This window comes from Microcaecilia unicolor, chromosome 6 (genome assembly GCF_901765095.1).
Source record: "Microcaecilia unicolor chromosome 6, aMicUni1.1, whole genome shotgun sequence".
In the NCBI taxonomy this organism is placed as follows: domain Eukaryota; kingdom Metazoa; phylum Chordata; class Amphibia; order Gymnophiona; family Siphonopidae; genus Microcaecilia; species Microcaecilia unicolor.
Genome location: NC_044036.1, coordinates 222,261,894 through 222,279,974, shown reverse-complemented (window position 1 = coordinate 222,279,974; position 18,081 = coordinate 222,261,894). Strand labels below are relative to the sequence as shown.

The 18,081-nt window shown below is 46.5% G+C and overlaps 1 protein-coding gene across 4 annotated transcripts in view; it reads left to right on the top strand.

The window, feature by feature from the left end:
- The window catches only part of LOC115472220 (CDK5 regulatory subunit-associated protein 2-like), a 513,663-nt gene that overhangs the window by 367,610 nt on the left and 127,972 nt on the right, over positions 1-18,081 (top strand). For all 4 annotated transcript variants that reach the window (XM_030206414.1, XM_030206412.1, XM_030206413.1 and 1 more), the window contains one exon: positions 4,307-4,445. In XM_030206414.1, the coding sequence (XP_030062274.1) occupies positions 4,307-4,445 (139 nt within the window). The remainder of the gene's footprint in view (positions 1-4,306; positions 4,446-18,081) is intronic.

Sequence of the window (18,081 nt, the reverse complement as noted above, 5' to 3'; positions counted from 1 at the left end):
CCATTTAGCCGCCCAGTCTCGTAAGGTCCTCTTGTACTTTTTCACAATCTTGTCGCGATTTAACGACTTTGAATAACTTTGTGTCATCAGCAAATTTAATTACCTCGCTAGTTACTCCCATCTCTAAATCATTTATAAATATATTAAAAAGCAGTGGTCCTAGCACAGACCCCTGAGGAACCCCACTAACTACCCTTCTCCATTGTGAATACTGCCCATTTAACCCCACTCTCTGTTTCCTATCCTTCAACCAGTTTTTAATCCACAATAGGACATTTCCTCCTATCCCATGACCCTCCAATTTCCTCTGTAGCCTTTCATGAGGTACCTTGTCAAACGCCTTTTGAAAATCCAGATACACAATATCAACCGGCTCCCCTTTGTCCACATGTTTGTTTACTCCTTCAAAGAATTGAAGTAAATTGGTAAGGCAAGATTTCCCCACACAAAAGCCGTGCTGACTTGGTCTCAGTAATCCGTGTCCTCGGATGTGCTCTGTAATTTTGTTTTTATTAATAGCCTCTACCATTTTCCCCGGCACCGACGTCAGACTCACCGGTCTATAATTTCCCGGATCTCCCCTGGAGCCTTTTTTAAAAATGGGCGTTACATTGGCTACCCTCCAATCTTCTGGTACCACACTCGATTTTAAGGAAAAGTTGCATATCATTAGCAGTAGCTCCACAAGCTCATTTTTCAGTTCTGTCAGTACTCTAGGATGAATTCCATCCGGTCCAGGAGATTTGCTACTCTTCAGTTTGCCGAACTGCCCCATTACGTCATCCAGGTTTACCGTGAAGTCAGTAAGTTTCTCCGACTCGCCCGCTTGAAATACCATTTCCGACACCGGTATCTCACCCAAATCTTCCTCGGTGAGTACCGAAGCAAAGAATTCATTCAGTCTCTCCGCTACATCTTTGTCTTCCTTTATCGCCCCTTTTACCCCTCGGTCATCCAGCGGCCCAACCGATTCTTTTGCCGGCTTTCTGCTTTTAATATACTGAAAAAAACTTTTTACTATGTTTTTTTGCCTCTAACGCTATCTTTTTTTCGTAATCCCTCTTGGCCTTCTTTATCTGCGCCTTGCATTTGCTTTGGCACTCCTTATGCTGCTGCTTGTTATTTTCAGACGTTCCTTCTTCCATTTTCTGAAGGCATTTCTTTTAGCCCTAATAGCTTCCTTCACCTCACTTTTCAACAAGGCCGGCTGTCTTTTGGAGTTCCGTCTTTCTTTTCTAATTTGTGGAATATGACTGGCCTGGGCCTCCAGGATGGTATTTTTGAACAGCGTCCATGCCTGTTGTACAGTTTTTACCCTCTCAGTTGTCCCCCTAAGTGTTTTTTCCACCGTTCTTCTCATTTTATCATAGTCTCCTTTTTTAAAGTTAAACGCTAACGTATTTGACTTCCTGTGTATAGTTAATTCAAGGTTGATATCAAAACTGATCATATTATGATCACTGTTATCAAGCAGCCCCAGTATCATAATGTCCCTCACCAGATCATGCGCTCCACTAAGGACCAAGTCTAGAATTTTTCCTTCTCTCGTCGGCTCCTGCACCAGCTGCTCCATAAAGCTGTCCTTGATTTCATCAAGGAATTGTACCTCTCTCTAGCTATATTTGGATAATTGATGTCACCCATTATTATCACATTGCCCATTTTGTTTGCGTCTCTGATTTCTTTTATCATTTCTGTGTCTACCTGCTCATCCTGGCGAGGCGGACTGTAGTACACTCCTATCACCGTCCTTTTCCCTTTTATACATGGAATTTCAACCCACAATGATTCAATTCAAAGGTGTGATTTGTGTCCTGCTGAATTTGTAATCTATCCGAGTCAAGGCTCTCGTTAATATACATTGCTACCCCTCCACCAGTCCGGTCCACCCTATCACTACGATATACTTTGTACCCCGGTATGACAGTGTCCCACTGGTTATCCTCCTTCCACCAGGTCTCAGTAATGCCTATTATATCCAATTGTTCATTTAGTGCAATATATTCCAACTCTCCCATCTTATTTCTTAGACTCCTAGCATTTACATATAGACATTTCAGTTTGTTGTTCCTATTTGCATGATGCTTAGTACTAGACACTACTGATTTGCCATCTTTTGTCTGATCTTTAGTTGTATTTAAGGGCACCTGGCCTACCACGGTCTATTGTGCAACCTCACTATCCAGAAACCCTATCTTCCCTGTTTGTGAGGTATCTTTGCAAGATACCTTATCCCAAACCATGCGCTTTTGAGCGACTGTCGGCCTTCCCCCCATTTCTAGTTTAAAAGCTGCTCTATCTCCTTTTTAAATGCCGACGCCAGCAGCCTGGTCCCACCCTGGTTAAGGTGGAGCCCATCCTTTCGGAATAGGCTCCCCCTTCCCCAGAATGTTGCCCAGTTCCTAACAAATCTAAAACCCTCCTCCCTGCACCATCGTCTCATCCACGCATTGAGACTCCGGAGCTCTGCCTGTCTCTTGGGCCCTGCGCGTGGAACAGGTAGCATTTCAGAAAATGCTACCCTAGAGGATCTGGATTTGATCTTTCTACCTAAGAGCCTAAATTTGGCTTCCAGAACCTCTCTCCCACATTTTCCTACGTCATTGGTACCCACATGTACCAAGAACGCGGACTCCTGCCCAGCACTATCTAAAATCCTATCTAGGTGACGCGTGAGGTCCGCCACCTTCGCACCAGGCAGGCAAGTCACCAGGCGATCCTCACGTCCACCAGCCACCAAGCTATCTATATGCCTAATGATCGAATCACCAACTACAACAGCTGTCCTAACCACCTTTCCCTCCCAGGCAGCACCTGAAGACATATCCTCGGTGCGAGAGGATAGTACATCCCCTGATGGGCAGGTCCTGGCTACAGGATTACTTCCTACTTCACCAGGGTGATGCTCTCCTTCTAGGAGACCTCCCTCCTCCAGGGTAGCACAAGGGCTACCAGACTGGAGGTGGGACTTCTCTACAACATCCCTGTAGGTCTCCTCTATGTACCTCTCTGTCTCCCTCAGCTCCACCAAGTCTGCTACTCTAGCATCAAGAGAACGGACACGTTCTCTAAGAGCTAGGAGCTCTTTGCATCGGGCACACACATATGACATCTCACCAACTGTGAGATAATCATACATGTGACACTCAACGCAAAAAACTGGATAGCACCCCTCTCGCTGCTGGACTGCTGACTCCATCTTAGTGTTTTTGAGTTTTTCAATAATTTAACTTGCTACAGTATTAAGAATATTAGCCTAATATAAAAGTGTCTTTTAGTTTATATAGTATATTGTGTGATTTATTTAGTGTTTCCGTCTTAGATGATAATGAAATGTATTTAAAACTCTATAAGAGCACTCCTTGCTTGTTACCCTAATTACAATAACTGACTATAAATGTCCTAGGGTTGGTTGGGAATGCTAAATTAGATCCTGCAGTGGCTATTAGATTCTATCTGTTAATGCTGTGGTACAAAGCTTTTAAAACTAAGTGGAAAAGACTATGGAGATTAGTTGTTAAAATTTGCTTTTTATATTTTTATTTTTGCCTAACACTAACCTACAATTCCTTCTTTAAACCCCAATCTTTAAATTCCCAAAGCGCAAAGCAAAGTAGCGTTCACTTACCAGAGAAATGTCCTCTTCTCTCAGAACTTCTCAGAAAGAAAGTTCAGTGGGACCTTTCCTCTTTATATAGTTTTGAATCTAAGGGGCCTCTTTTAAACAGGCTCTTTGAAGCTGAATCAGCAACCTGTGCAAATGTTCTACTTCCCCACAACTTAACTATCACTTAATTGAGGTCCCTGGATGAGCTAACTCTCCAGCAGCCAAGGAACAGAAAATAACTGCCTTTTAGAACAAAGGAGTTCTGGGCTGTTTAGGTTCTACCTCTAGAAAAGGTTTCAGTTTAAAACTATGGGGAAAATGCCTATTTCTAGAGAAAAGTTCAGTTTAAAACTATGGGAAAAGGGTTTGTACACTATGGCAACTAGTTAATGATGCTTGCTTTTCTCTCTCTTTTTATTCCCCCCTTAATACTAAACTAGGTCCTGCTTGCTTTTCCCTCGCTCTCTCTTTTATTCGCCTTTAATGCTAAATTAGATCCTGCAGTGGCTGTTAGATTCTATCTGTTAATGCTGTGGTACTTCTGTGGTACATCTCGTACTGTAGCAGGAGTAGAACAGTAGCTAGGGAATATATCCTAGTTTTATTCTTTGCTCTACACTGTTTTTTTTATTTAAATAAAAGAAAAACATAATTGATATATGAATACCTAAAATTAGTTTTATTACTGTCGGTTTCTAGGATGAAGACTTGAAAAGTGAAATTGCCAGACTGCGCAGAAAATTGTCTGAGTGTGAAAGACAGCTACATAGCACTGTGAAACATTTACATTCCACCAGACAGCTAAAGGAGGACATGGAAAAAATCATCATTGAACAATGTTTGTAACAACTCTTCCTATATTTGTGTATCAAAAACAAGGTTACAGATTTTGATCTGAATTTTGTAATATGTATTTGAAGAATTGAATAGGCTAGTATAAGAGAGGTCTCTCTCAACACTAGGTCCTGCAATAGGTGCTGTTAGCAGTGGGAAGAAATCAGAACATACTCTTAGTGAATTGTCCTATTAACAATAAGATGCACAGGGGGCAATTCAGTATAGTGTGCCAAATGATGGGCACCAAAATGAATGTGAAATAATGGTTCTAAGCACTGTTCTATAATGGCATCTGGACACCTACGGTTAAGCCAGGCAGTGAGAGGGAAATGGCAGGCTAGTGCCATCACAAGGTCTACAGCCTGTTTGTAGCCATGACTGCTATAATGAGGATTTCCCATGGGCAGGAGGTATGAGGTAATGCCTGTTTATAGTGGAGTCTGGGGTTATATGGTCCCTTCTGCTAACCACCCAGTCTCAGGCTATAATATGTGGTAACTCTTTCTCTGATATTTCTACTTACCATAAGAAATATACCAATAGGGTTTCTGCCTCCTTACACCCACCCCAAGATACAGTGGACCAGCCACCCCCAAGATATGGGGTGACAGAAAAGACAGAAGCTATGCTTCTTCCAAGTAGAACGTTTTTATTACTTACCAATCCACATAATAACAAAGCAATCAGCCAATAACAAATAGCAATTTGTTATGAGAGGGAGAGAGACATCACTGCTGTAAAAAGTTACTCACTGATAATCATCTCAGCCTCTGTCTAAATACAACACAACAGTGCCTTATATACAGTGGATTGGGCATCATTTCCCCTCCCAAATCATACAGCCTTGCAACTTCAGCTAATTTCTGTCTTACTTTATTGTTTACATAAAATGAAAAACACTATCTGAATGTTATGGAATACAGAACGCAATATCTAAATGTTTATGGAACACAGCATCTTATAACAAGTCCAAGGTTTCTCTTACAGAAGGTTGTAGCCGTCATTTTGTTACAGGAATTTTTCCAAGGCTCAGGTCTTATGAATTGTTTCGCCTTCAAACTGTGTACGTTCTTAGTGTCCTTGTAGAGTCAGCGGTACCAAACTCTGTCAGGGAAGGGAAAAGCGCTCCTTGCTGTATTAGTATGACCTCGAATTCACATCTCAGGCATTTTAAGTTTGAGCTGTGCAGTTCATGGGTCATAACTGGCCTGTCAGTGGTCAAAAAAGTGCAAATCAATTCGTGCCACATAAATGGTTTACAGTTACAGCATCATAGTTTTAAATTGATGGTTTTAAATCAATATTTATATACCTTATTAGACAGCCCATATTTTTTTTTAATTTGCATGAAGTCTTTATTATCAATTAAAACAAACCATACAAAATACACTATGAAATATTAAGTATATAAACAGAATCCAAGGCGCAAGAAAATACACCACTTGGCAATGTTCTAAGTTTCAAAAAACATCAAAACAGAACTTCAATTGTTTATGTATTTCCCCCCTCCCCTCCCGAAACCACAGATCTCCAACCCCCCCCCCCCTCCTTCCTCCCCCCCCACCCCCCGAAACTAAACAACTTACATCCCAAGCCCCAACCATAACCGTTATATACTATGCGTATGTGAGAAAAGGTTCCCAAATCTTTTTCCATTTGTGTGGTTGATTACGCCGCACAGCTAGAAGCCACTCCATCTCACAAACATATCTCATTTTATATAGCCATCGCATTAGCGGAGGAGCCTTAGACAGCTTCCAACAGGAGGCTATTACTATTCTAGCCGCACTTGTTGCATAGCGTGTCAGCACCTGTTGTTCATATGTAAGGCTTGCCTCTTTGGCTGAGAACAGAAAAAAGGCAGGTTTCCAAGGGATCGAACATCCCAACCATTTTTGCATCCTACTCTGGATCGATTTCCAGAAGGCCCTAATCTTTACACAGGTCCACCAGACATGTCCCATAGTGCCCTTAACGCCGCAACCTCTCCAGCATAAACCCGAAGATCCAGGGTATATACGCTGGAGGCGATCAGGCGTCAAATACCACCTGTACAGAACCTTTTCTCTAAATGGTACATATGTGGACACACCTACGGCCGCTCTTTCCAGCCTCTCCCACTCAGCCTCTGTCAGCGTTAGGCCCAGTTCCCTCTGCCAGCTCCTTCTGTGCAATGTATACCGTGTTGCTTGCAATCATATACAGCTATATAGGCAAGAAATTAACCCGCTCGTCGTGTTAGAGTCCACACAAAGTGCTTCCATAGGTGATTTTTCCCTAGCAACCACCTCCCGAACAGCTCTTGTATTGAGAAAATGAGACACCTGTCTGTAAGCGAATTCGTCCCTGTCTAATCCCGGGAACCTAGCCACCGCTTCACTAAAAGGGAGCAATACGTCACCCTCAAATAACTGTCCCCATGTTTTCAACCCCTCTGCATACTATCGGGTAAATACTCCCTTTTCTGTCCCAGGGTAAAACATGGGGTTATAAGCTAACGGTGACAGACGTGATAGCACACATTGTTTTCGTGAAAAAAGGCTATCCCAGTGCGAGAGCGTTACCGAGATGGAAGGGCACGCTCCCTCCCCAGTCGACCTGAATGAGTTGGGAAGCCATATAAGTGCCCCAAGGGGTCTCGGGCCTGCAGATTGCTGCTCAATGTACACCCACTGCCTATCCAGGTAGTCCTGGAACCATTCAACCGCTGCTCAAGCTTGGGCTGCTCGATAGTACCAGGCCAGGTTGGGAACCCCCAGCCCCCCCCCCCCCCCCCCCCCCCATCTCCTATCTTGATAAAGATATGCACGTGATAATCGCGGCCTTTTCCCCGCCCAAATAAACCTTATTTATACGATCTTGCAAGGTTTTAAGGAATTTTCTGGGAATCATGATCGGGAGGATTTGGAATAAGTATAGCAAGCGTGGCAGTACATTCATCTTGACAGTAGCTATTCTGCCAAACCAGGATAACTCCAAGTCCCCCCATCTCTCCAAGTCCGCAGATAAGACTCTGGCCAATCCTTTATAATTTGCTGTAAAAAGATCAGAGTGTCTAGCCGTTAAATTCACTCCCAGGTAATGGATTCCCCTAGGAGCCCACCGAAAGGCATAAGATGATTTTAAGGACTCCACCAGTTCCTCGGGCAAAGTAACATTTAAGGCTTCCGATTTCGTCATATTCACTTTAAAGCCCGATACCTCTGAGTATTCATCAATAAAGCGCATAAGATTTGGGAAGGCAACCAGAGGTTTTGTGACAAAGAGCAACACATCATCCGCAAATAAAGCCAGCTTATGCTCTCTCCCAGCCACATTAACTCCCGGAATATCCCTACTCAGTCTCACTCTAGATGCGAAAGGCTCCATAACCATAGCAAACAACATAGGGGACAAGGGACAGCCCTGTCGCGTTCCTCTAGAGAGTGTGAACATCTCAGAGTTACCCCCATTCACCCGCTCACAGGCCCTGGGAGAAGCATAAAAGGCCCAGATCCAGTCACAAAAGCGCGGCCCGATCCCAAATACTTCCAGTACTTTGTACATGAATGGCCAATGGACCCTATCAAAGGCCTTCTCGGCATCCAAGCTGAGAAGACCCAGGGGCCTCCGATTTCGCTGGGCCAGACACATTATATCCACCACTCACCGCATATTATCCATGGCCTTTCTATACGAAACAAACCCCACCTGGTCCGGATGGATTATCGTCGGTAATAAAGGCGCCAGGCGATTAGCCAGCACTTTAGCAAATATTTTACATCAGCATTTAATACTGATATAGGACGATAAGATCCGCATTCCAAGGGGTCCTTGTCCTGCTTGGGCAAGACAACTATCCAGGCCTCCAACATGGACGGAGGTAAGGGTTCTCCCCTGCCAATCTGATTAAACAGATACGCTTGGAGAGGAGCCAGTTCTGGTGCATATTTCTTATAAAATTCGTTAGGTAGCCCGTCCAACCCCAGAGATTTACAAGAAGGCAGCCCTTGGATGGCCTTTTGAATTTCAACTGGGGTCACCGGCTCTTCCAACAAGGAAGGTAACTCGCTTCCCATTAAGTAATCATGGATAATCTCCTCCGATGGAGATATCTCTGATTTGTACAGTGTTTGATAGAATTGCCCGAAGCGTCTGCGTATCTTCTCTGAGGTGGTTAGTATGTCCCCCTTCCCATCCCGAACATGGGTGACAGCGCACTCTGCTTTATGCCTTCTTAGCCTCATAGCAAGGAGACGACCAACCTTGTTAGTGAATTCATATGACCTAACTTGCCTCTGTGCCTGCAGCATGCTGAGATGCTCTGAGTATATAGAGTCTAGTTGCATTCTCGCTTCTCGTAACTCCTCCAACACCATTGGGGAGCCTCTAACCTTGTGCAGCTGTTCCAGATGCCGAATGTTCTCCAGGCACCTCGCCAGCTGCATCCGCCTAACCTTTGCACGTTTACTAGTTGTCTGCAAAAAGAAGCCCCTGGTGACTGCCTTCATAGCATCCCAGACTATTTGAAGTGACGGCCCAGGGTCCACATTAAACTCTAAATATTCCTTCAACAATTTCCTACTGCCCTCAACCACCTCCAAGTCTTGCAATACACTCGTGATTAATGTCCACCTTTTATCCTTAAGCTCAGCTTGTAAGCAGGGCAACACCGCCCAAACCGGTGCATGGTCCGATATCGTCATACTCCCTATGCCTGCCCTCGGGCCCCCCTCAACTAACGCGGTGTCAAGAAAGATGTAGTCAATGCGAGAGTAAGATGCATGGACTGGCGAATAGTAAGTGTAATCCCGCTCCTTCGCATGGTTCAATCTCCACACATCCAGCGTTCCTGTAGAGTGTACTAGGGCGCCCAAAGCCAGAGATTCCCTAGTTTCCCACTGCTGAGCCGTTCCCGATCTATCCAGGGCCGAATTCATCACAGCATTAAAGTCTCCTCCCAGAACTATAGACCCCTTAGCAAACGTAGCCAGGGCATTCTTTATTTTAGCAAAAAATTTGTCCTGATGATCATTTAGGGCATAAATGTTCGCCAGAGTCACATCAACCTGGTCTATAACTATATGTATGAACAAGAAACGATCGCCTGGATCACTTTTGATCCGTTTTACTTGAAATGCTAACGATGAGTGAAACAACACTGCCACACCACATTTTTTGGAGCCCTCAGAGGACGAAGCAAAGTACGCTTTGGGATAGCTAGAGTGGGAGAGGAGTCTCTCATGCGGCCTGCGAAGGTGTGTCTCTTGTACAAATACTATATGGGGGTTTAGTTGCAACAACTCCTTGAAAAACTTCTGCCTTTTTTGGGGCATATTCAAGTCTTTGACATTATAAGATATAATTTTTAGGTCAACGCTCATGTCTATCTATGCAAACAGGCCAATATGTAGCATATGTAACCAATCCACTGCAATGGTAGGAACCTCCACTTATTCTCAGTATGTTCACTTTTCCCTCCCCCCCCCCCTTCCCGTCCCTCAACCCTCCACCCCCCCCCCCCTTTGTTCCCCACAGTTAGCACCATCCAGAGGATTCATGTCCCCTGAGTGGGATATGAGGAAGCAACTCACCAGTACCCCGACAGCCCCAGCCCTACCATCCCCCCGCCCCGCACACCCCAACTCTGTCACCTACTTAATATCTTCCCCATTATCGGCCTAACTCATATGACTATTGTAAAGAGTATGTAGGAAGAGCCCCAAAGGAACCCGGGGATAGGCCAGAATACCTCCGTTATAGGCAGGCATTCCCCAGGAAAAAACTAGAAATAAAGAACTACAACTCCCAGCATGCCCCAAGGGAGCCTGGGGATAAGAGAAACTATGTGCATTCCCAGGAGTCACCAGAGGAGGGCCGCAGGGGAAGGAGTAAGGCTGATTCTCCAACCTGGTGGAAGAGGTGGTGGAACAAGTGGGGGGAGAAAGAAGGGACTCCAAAGAACTTTAATGAAGAAAAGGGTGAGCAGCTGGGAGAAGGGCGGGGTGAAGAGAATATGGATTGGGCTCCTGAGGGGAGAGAGGAGGAGAGTGAGCCTTGCCCTATGGAGTTGACTGAACCGGAGGACACCCTGGAAGAGCCGATGGACTTTTCAGCTCTGGCTCAGAGAAAGCCAAGAAAGTAGCGGGGCCAAGCCGGGTCAAGCGGGAGGAGGTCAGGTAGGAGCAAGACTGACCAAGAGGGTGGGACCCTAGGCTTTGAGCCCGCGCAAAGCCATTACTGTGTTTTGGAAAGCCTAGCTGGAATGAGCTGTATTTCAAAGCTTGGCTAAAAGTGAACTGTGTTTTGAAAGCCTAGCTGAACTGAGCTGTGTTTCAAAGCTTGGCTAAAAGGGAACTGTGTTTTTTAAAAACCTAGCTGGACTGAGCTGTATTTTAAAGCTTGGCTAAAAGTGAACTGTAGTTTGAAAGCCTAGCTGAACTGAGCGGTATTTTAAAGCTTGGCTAAAATGGAACTGTGTTTGGAAACCAGGGGCTGAATTGAGCCGTGTGTTTTTTTTTCCTTCCTGCTACTCTCCAGGGGACCGGGAGAGAAAGCAGCAGTTGAAGCCTACACGCTGTAGCATTGGTTGTTGTTTTGGAGACGCAATTGAGAGAAGGAGGGACAACCCTCCTATTCAATAAAGAGCTTCATTATCTTTGTTTTTGTTTTTTGAAAAGGGGAGCCATACAGGAGTGGGTTTTTTTTTTTTTTTTTGCTTGGGGTTTGTGGAAAGGCTGCAACCCCGGAGGAAAGAAGGACCACTTTACACTATCCCATGGTTAAAAACAGATATTTATCACATCATCATTCACAACTTTATCTGCGTATTACAGCACACATACCGAATCCCCCCCTTCTGAATTTATCCCCTTGTTCCCCGCATATCTACTGCTCCAACTCCCCTATCAACCCTCATAAGTTTCAGTAGTAACTTTACATGCAGAAGTCAAAGATCAGAAATGAATTATAACATCTCTAGTGCACTAGTTAGTCTGATATCACAGGTTGTCCAAGATTCCCCTGATTCACCTCAGGGCTACAATTACCATCATTCAACTGTGAGTCTCCCCAAAGGCGTTCAGGTCTCTGCCGGTACGACTTTCTTTTTCGATTTGCCCCTCTTGGTGGAGTCAGGGACCTGTTGCCATTTCTGCAGCTTTTCTTTCGTCGCTGATGCCAATGTTCCCGGAGGCGTTCGCGTGGCTACATGCCCTGCTTCATACAGGATCTCCCAGGCCTCCGCTAGCTGGTGAACTCTGTGTTTGGTTCCTTGCAATTCAAAATTCAGCGAAAACGGGAATCCCCATCTGTAAGACATGCGCTGTTTGATCAGCACCTCCAATGCCGGTTTCATTTGGCGCCTCTGCTGTAGGGTGTGCTGCAATAAGTCCTGATACACCTTGATTTTGGCTCCGCCGTACTCCAAGTCTTGTGCCTTCCTGGCCTGTGTTATAATCCGCTCTTTAACCTCATATTTGTGAAACCTGGCAATGATATCCCGCGGCCTATGTTCTTGCCGCTGTCCAAGAGCTCTATGCGCTCCATCTAGTTCAATTATCACCTCCTCCGTCTTTGTGCCCAGCAGTGTAGTGCACAAAGTTTGTACTATCCGCGGGACATCTTCGGTGTCCCCACCTTCTGGGACCCCACGAAACCGGAGATTGTTTCTCCTACTCCTATTTTCAATGTCATCCAGCTTATTTATTAGCTCTGCATTTTTTAATTCCAATGCTTGAATTTGGGAGCCATGTTGCTGCAGTGACTCTGCCTGCTCCTCGATCCGGAGTTCAGCTTCTTCAACCCTGCCCCCCCAGTTCCAGGAGGTCTGTGCTCATCGCCTCCATCCGGTCCAAGATTTCCTCTTTAGACATTTTTATATCATCTTGTATGCTGGTTAGGAGTAGGCGAAGCTCTTTGGAAATACCTTTTTTTGCTGGGGGCGGCCGGGATTCAGCCAGAGAGAGAGCAGAGTCTGAGTCGGACTGCGACGCTCGCGCCCGAGACTCGTGGCGCTTTGGCAGTTTACCAGGCCCGTCGTTCGCCTGCCGTTCTGCTTCTTTGTTCCGTGTTGAAATAGTTTTGCTCATGATGCGAATCGCATCTCCAATATTATTGCAAACCACAAATTTCTGCTTTTTTTCGGGTGTTGGGAGCGGGAGCTCTCAGGCTAGGCGGCCATCATAGATGGTGACGTCACTTCCTCCCAGACTGCCCATATTTTAACACATTATATTTAGTTACATTTGATCACCTAACACTTCAGCACTGAGAAACTTCATCACATATTCAAGATATATATATATGTGTGGAATACTTGCAGCAAATTCCAGGGGGACATGTCAACATACATCCGCACCTATTCTTTTGCGCCTAAATGTGAGGCTCGCTAAAATGTCTTGCACATAAAATTTTCATGAGACTTGTATTTATGTGCAGAAGAACAGTGTTTTCATCACATGCAGAAAGCTAAATATACTCAAATTATATACACAGAAAACTTAGACGGCAAATTGAGCAACGATATTAACTTTTAAAATAGCACATATCACATAATGCACAACAAAAAATTGTATCTTAGCCAATAATTTTCTTACCTTTAGTCGCAGCAAATGAATCCAGAGACTTGTGGGTTGTGTCCATCTGCCAGCAGATGGAGATAGAGAGCACTGAACTGAACTCTGTCTTATTGGACGGCTTGTTCCTGGCAGATTCAGTATTTCTCATCACAAATAAGCATCAGAAGCTTACACACAACTCCTTTCTCACAGCCCCTCCCCCCAAATCCATACATAATTTACCCTATAAGGAAATCCAATGCACACATAACAACTGTAACCATAAATACGAGACTCATCAACTGGCTCAGGGTCAGACTCTGGATTCATCTGCAACTAAAGAAAAGAAAATTATCGGGTAAGATAAAATTTTTGTTCCTTAGCATCAGCAGCAGGTGAATCCAGAGACTTGTGGGATGTAGCAAAGCAGTACCTAAATAGGGAGGGGAGCTGAAACCCCCGCCTCCAGTACAGACATGCCAAACATGGCCACATCCACTCAATGCTTAACAAAAGAGTATACTGAAGCGCAAGTAGCCACCCTACAGATCTCCTCCAGATCAACCAGTCAGGACTCATCCTCAGCTTAGAATGCGTGCAAAGAGGCTATAGAGGTGTGCGGCCCACCAGGACATACGCAGAAGCAATAGCCTCCTTCACCCACCTGGCTACCATCACCTTAGAGGCCATGTCTTCCTTGTGCGTTCCTGCAAACAGAACAAAAAGATGATCTGACCGCCTGAATTAATTTGTAACAGACAACACGCCTCACATCCAAAAGGAGCAAACGATCAAAATCTTCAGGACGTTGATCTCTCCTGAAGGAAGGAAGAAACAACAGCTGATTAAGAAAGACAGACTTAGGAAGAAAGGAGAGTACTTTCTGCACTGTGACCCCCACTTCCAAGAAACAGAGAAATGGTTCCTGACTCAAGAAAGCCTGTAGCTCTGAAATCCGCTGCACCAACGCAAGGGCAATCAGGAGCACTGTCTAGCATGAGATCTTTAATCGTGGCTTTCCATAACGGCTCAAAGGTTGCCCCCTGCAAGGCATGGGGCACCAAGTTTAGATTCACTCTCTGAAATCTCTTCACTCGCGCTCTCACCACTCCTAAACCCTACCCACAGATTAAATTGTCAGACCTCCCTGTTCCCTCGATACTGCTTTGTCCCCCTCTCAACTCACCACTGTTATATTCCACTGTTCCATCCCCTAATAATATCCTGTATTTACTCTGTCTTATATAACTCTTCATAATGTAACCCATTATTGTACTGCAACCAACTGTACTTCCATTATTTACAATGTATTGTAAGCCACACTGAGCCCGCAAATAGGTGGGAAAATGTGGGATACAAATGCAAATAAATAAATAAATAAATTCCATGTGGGCCAGGGCAGAACCACCAGAGGTTGCAAGCCTAGTCACCCCTTTCAAAAACCGGACCACATCCAGATGAGCCGCTAAAGAAGTACCAGAAAGCCGGCCCCGATAATACACCAGAGCTGCCACCTTCACTCACAGTTAGCTGACTGCCAACCTTTTGGTTAAGCCCTCCTACAAGAATGACAAAGTTTGTGGCAAGGACACATGAAATGGGGACCACACTCTCTTCGCACAAAAGCCCTCAAAAGACTCGCCATACCCCTGTATACGCCGCCGACATCGAATGCGTCTTTGCCTGAAGCAAGGTAGCGATGACCGAGTCCGCATATCCCATCCTTCTCAGCTTTGCCCTCTCAAGAGCCAAGCCATAAGACCAAAGGGGGAGGAATATTCCATGACGTAGCAGACCCGACACAGTGGGAAATCGGAGTGGCTGCACCACCAACAGCACAACCAGATCCACGTTCCACAGCCTCCAAGGCCAATCCGGCACAACCTAGATCACCACCTCCTGGTGGCTCTGGATGCACAGTAGCCCTTGACCCACCATTGGCCACGGGGAAAGACATACAAAAGGCCCAACTCCGGCCGCGCTGCAGCAACGCATCAATTCCCTCAGAGCTGTACTCTCTCTTCTGACTGAAAAACCATGGGGCTTTGGCATTGCGCTGAGTTGCCATGAGATCCATGACTGGTACTCCCCATGTCCACGTTATCAGTCAAAACGCCGAGTCTGAGAACTCACATTCTCCCGGATCCACCATGTGTCAACTTAGGAAGTCCGCCTGAACATTCAGCACTCCAGCTATGTGGGCTACCAAGACCTGAAAGAGATGTAACTCTGCCCACCGGAATAGGAGACCCACCTCCCTTGCTAGAGCGGGACTGCGAGTGCCCCCTTGGTGGATGATGTAGGCTACTGTCATCATGTTATCAGTGAAAACCCGCACTGGCCTCCCATCCACAAGAGCGCTGAATGCCAGAAGAGCCAGTCCCATAGCCCGTAGCCTCCATTGGGGACCACAGTCCCTGCGCGGAGCCTGACAGTGGGTTCCCCACCCCGGACTTGAGCTAATGACAGCCACCAGTCCTAGCTGGCCTTCGCCATCGGCTGCCAAGAGAGTCTCCACTCGTAATCCTGGGACACTGGGAACCAACAGCTCAAAGTTGAGCGCTGAAGAGGTCTCATGTGAGCCCGAGCCCATGGCACCACCTCCAGCGTCGCACCATGGAACACAGCACTTGAACATAGTCCCAGACCCTGGGTGAGGGAACACTCGATAAGAGAGCAATCTGAGAACACAGCTTGAGTGCCTGTGCATGGGCAAGAACACCCTGCCCTGCTCCGTGTCGAAACACACTCCTAGATACTCCAGCTTACGGTCCTGCACATCTTTAAGGGCAATACCCCCTTCGACCGGCACCGGGTAGAGCCAGTTCATCGCTTTGGCCTCCTTAAGGCTAGCCTCTGGGGTAGGCCACTGTGCAGAAATTAACTCCTGCATTGCCTCATGTACTGGAAAAGTCTTTGGCAGTCTGCGGGTGCTAGCTATCTTAGGATTCATGGCCACTGATTCAGGCACCTCTGGGGTGGAAATATTCAATGCCCGCACAGCTTTAGAAATAAAACTAGGAAGGTCTTCTTTATGGAGGACCCTAAGCGCCAGCAGATCATCCGACTCCTCAGCCTGCTCTTCCTCCTCCTCCTCAAGATCTTATAATCTGTGGGAAGATAGAGAGGGAGCCCCAGATCCCCTCTGATGGGACCAGGGACAGAGGCGCTGGTAAAGCCAATCCATTCTCACACTGAGGCGCAGCCTCTTTCCTTCCAATGCTAGCTAGACTGTCGGAGACCCAAAGGATGTGTCAGCAAGCTATAGTGCCTATTTGGGCCCAGGCTGAACCCTTTTAAGCAAATATGCTCTGTGTAAGAGCAGCACAAAATCCAGAGAAAAAGGAATATCTGTTTCCCTCCTCTCCAGGACCACCAGAGCTGTCCCAAGCTCTGCAGCCGAAGCCACCATTCACCCAGCCTCCACCGCGGGAAGAAACTGCCCCCCATGCTGACACTGCTGAGCCCACAGTGGATGGAGGGGGGGAGGCAGGATGCATGCCGGGCGCGGGAAATCACTGCGCCTAAATCTAACACCGTAGGGAAAGAAGACTCTGGGCCTGTACACCCACTCAGACATGCTCCCAACGCTGCTCTCCACTTTGCACAGCGGGCACAGTTTCACAGCCTCTACCGCCATTTAAAAGAGTGTCAACGGTAAACGAGTAGAAAGACTCACACTCACCCTTGAAGCCTTGCTTCCAGGAATGAAGCTCTCCCAGTAGCCCACCAGCACCAAAGTTCACTGCCTGAAAGCCAAACCAAGTCTTTGGCTTCGTCTTTTTTTTTTTTTAAGGAGCTTTGAGGAAGGAGCAAAGGCAAAGGGCTGGAGAGGAGACCGGGGTGGGGGAGGGATATAGCATCACCAGATGTACCCCCTAAAGTTGGCACTGCTCAGCCAAACACCCCCTAAGCTTCACTGAACCAGAAACGAACAGGAGCTAAATCTAGAAGAATCCAGGAGCTGACAGAAGCCTGTCCATCCAGCTGCTGGAGATAGAGAATACTGAATCTGCCAGGAGCAAGCCTTCCAATAAGACAGAGTTCAGTTCGGTGCTCTCTGTCTCCACCTACTAGTAGATGGACACAACCCACAAGTCTCTGGCTTCATCTGCTGCTGACACTAAAGAATGAATATTTATTGAAAACTTGTGCACAAAGGTGATGAAAGGTCAAAACCACAACAGTTCATCACAGCAGGCAGTTACATAGCACATATCGTGCTTGGGTTGGGGAGGATAGGAATGGGGTGATAGGAGGAAGTGATGTAGCATCTTGAAAAGCTGTGTAGATTAGGAGGAAGTGATGTCACCCAAGAAGATGGTGGCTTAAAGACTTTGCTCACGCTCACCGAAGCATAAAAAGCACGAGGTCTCCCGATATCGGAACCACCGCCACAGGATTTAGGCTCCCAGAGACTGCTTAAGTGCAGGCGGTTCGGGCGATGATGAGCATGCAAGCGGAATTAAGCCAATTTGACTTCAAAAGCGGGATAACGGCGAGGCGGGAGCAGGAAACCCACCCACGCGCACCAGAAAGCCAATGGACAATGCGTCCCAGAAAAGCCCATGCCTCTTTGGGGAGGGTTCGGAGCAAATGGCAGTGGACCCCCTGGCGGAACTTAAAGAATGGCTGCAAGAAATTCAGGCGGATGTGAAGGCGGTCCGGGCGGAGCTGGAGACGCTGGGATCTAATCTCCACGGTGAAATCAGAGAACTAGGAGGCCGAATGGAGGAGGTGGAAGCCCGGGTAGAGGAGCACTCGGAGGAGCTCGGGTCCATGGATCGGGCGGTTGCAGATGTCCGCTTAGGCCAACAACAACTGGCAGATAAGATGGAGGATTTAGAGAATAGAAGCCGACGGCACAATCTACGCTCTAGGGGTATACCTGAAACCCCGGAATATACTGACTGCGAAGCAGTGGTTCAGCAAGTGGTGAGTGCCATCTTGAAAGAGGCGGGTACCCCGCTGGAGGCCGATACAGTCGGCCTGGAACGCTCCCACAGAACTTTGGGCCCAACTAGAAATAACTTACCTAAGGATATCATTGCTTGCTTCCAAGACTACAAGTTAAAAGAGTGGGTGTTTCAGGCAGCCAGA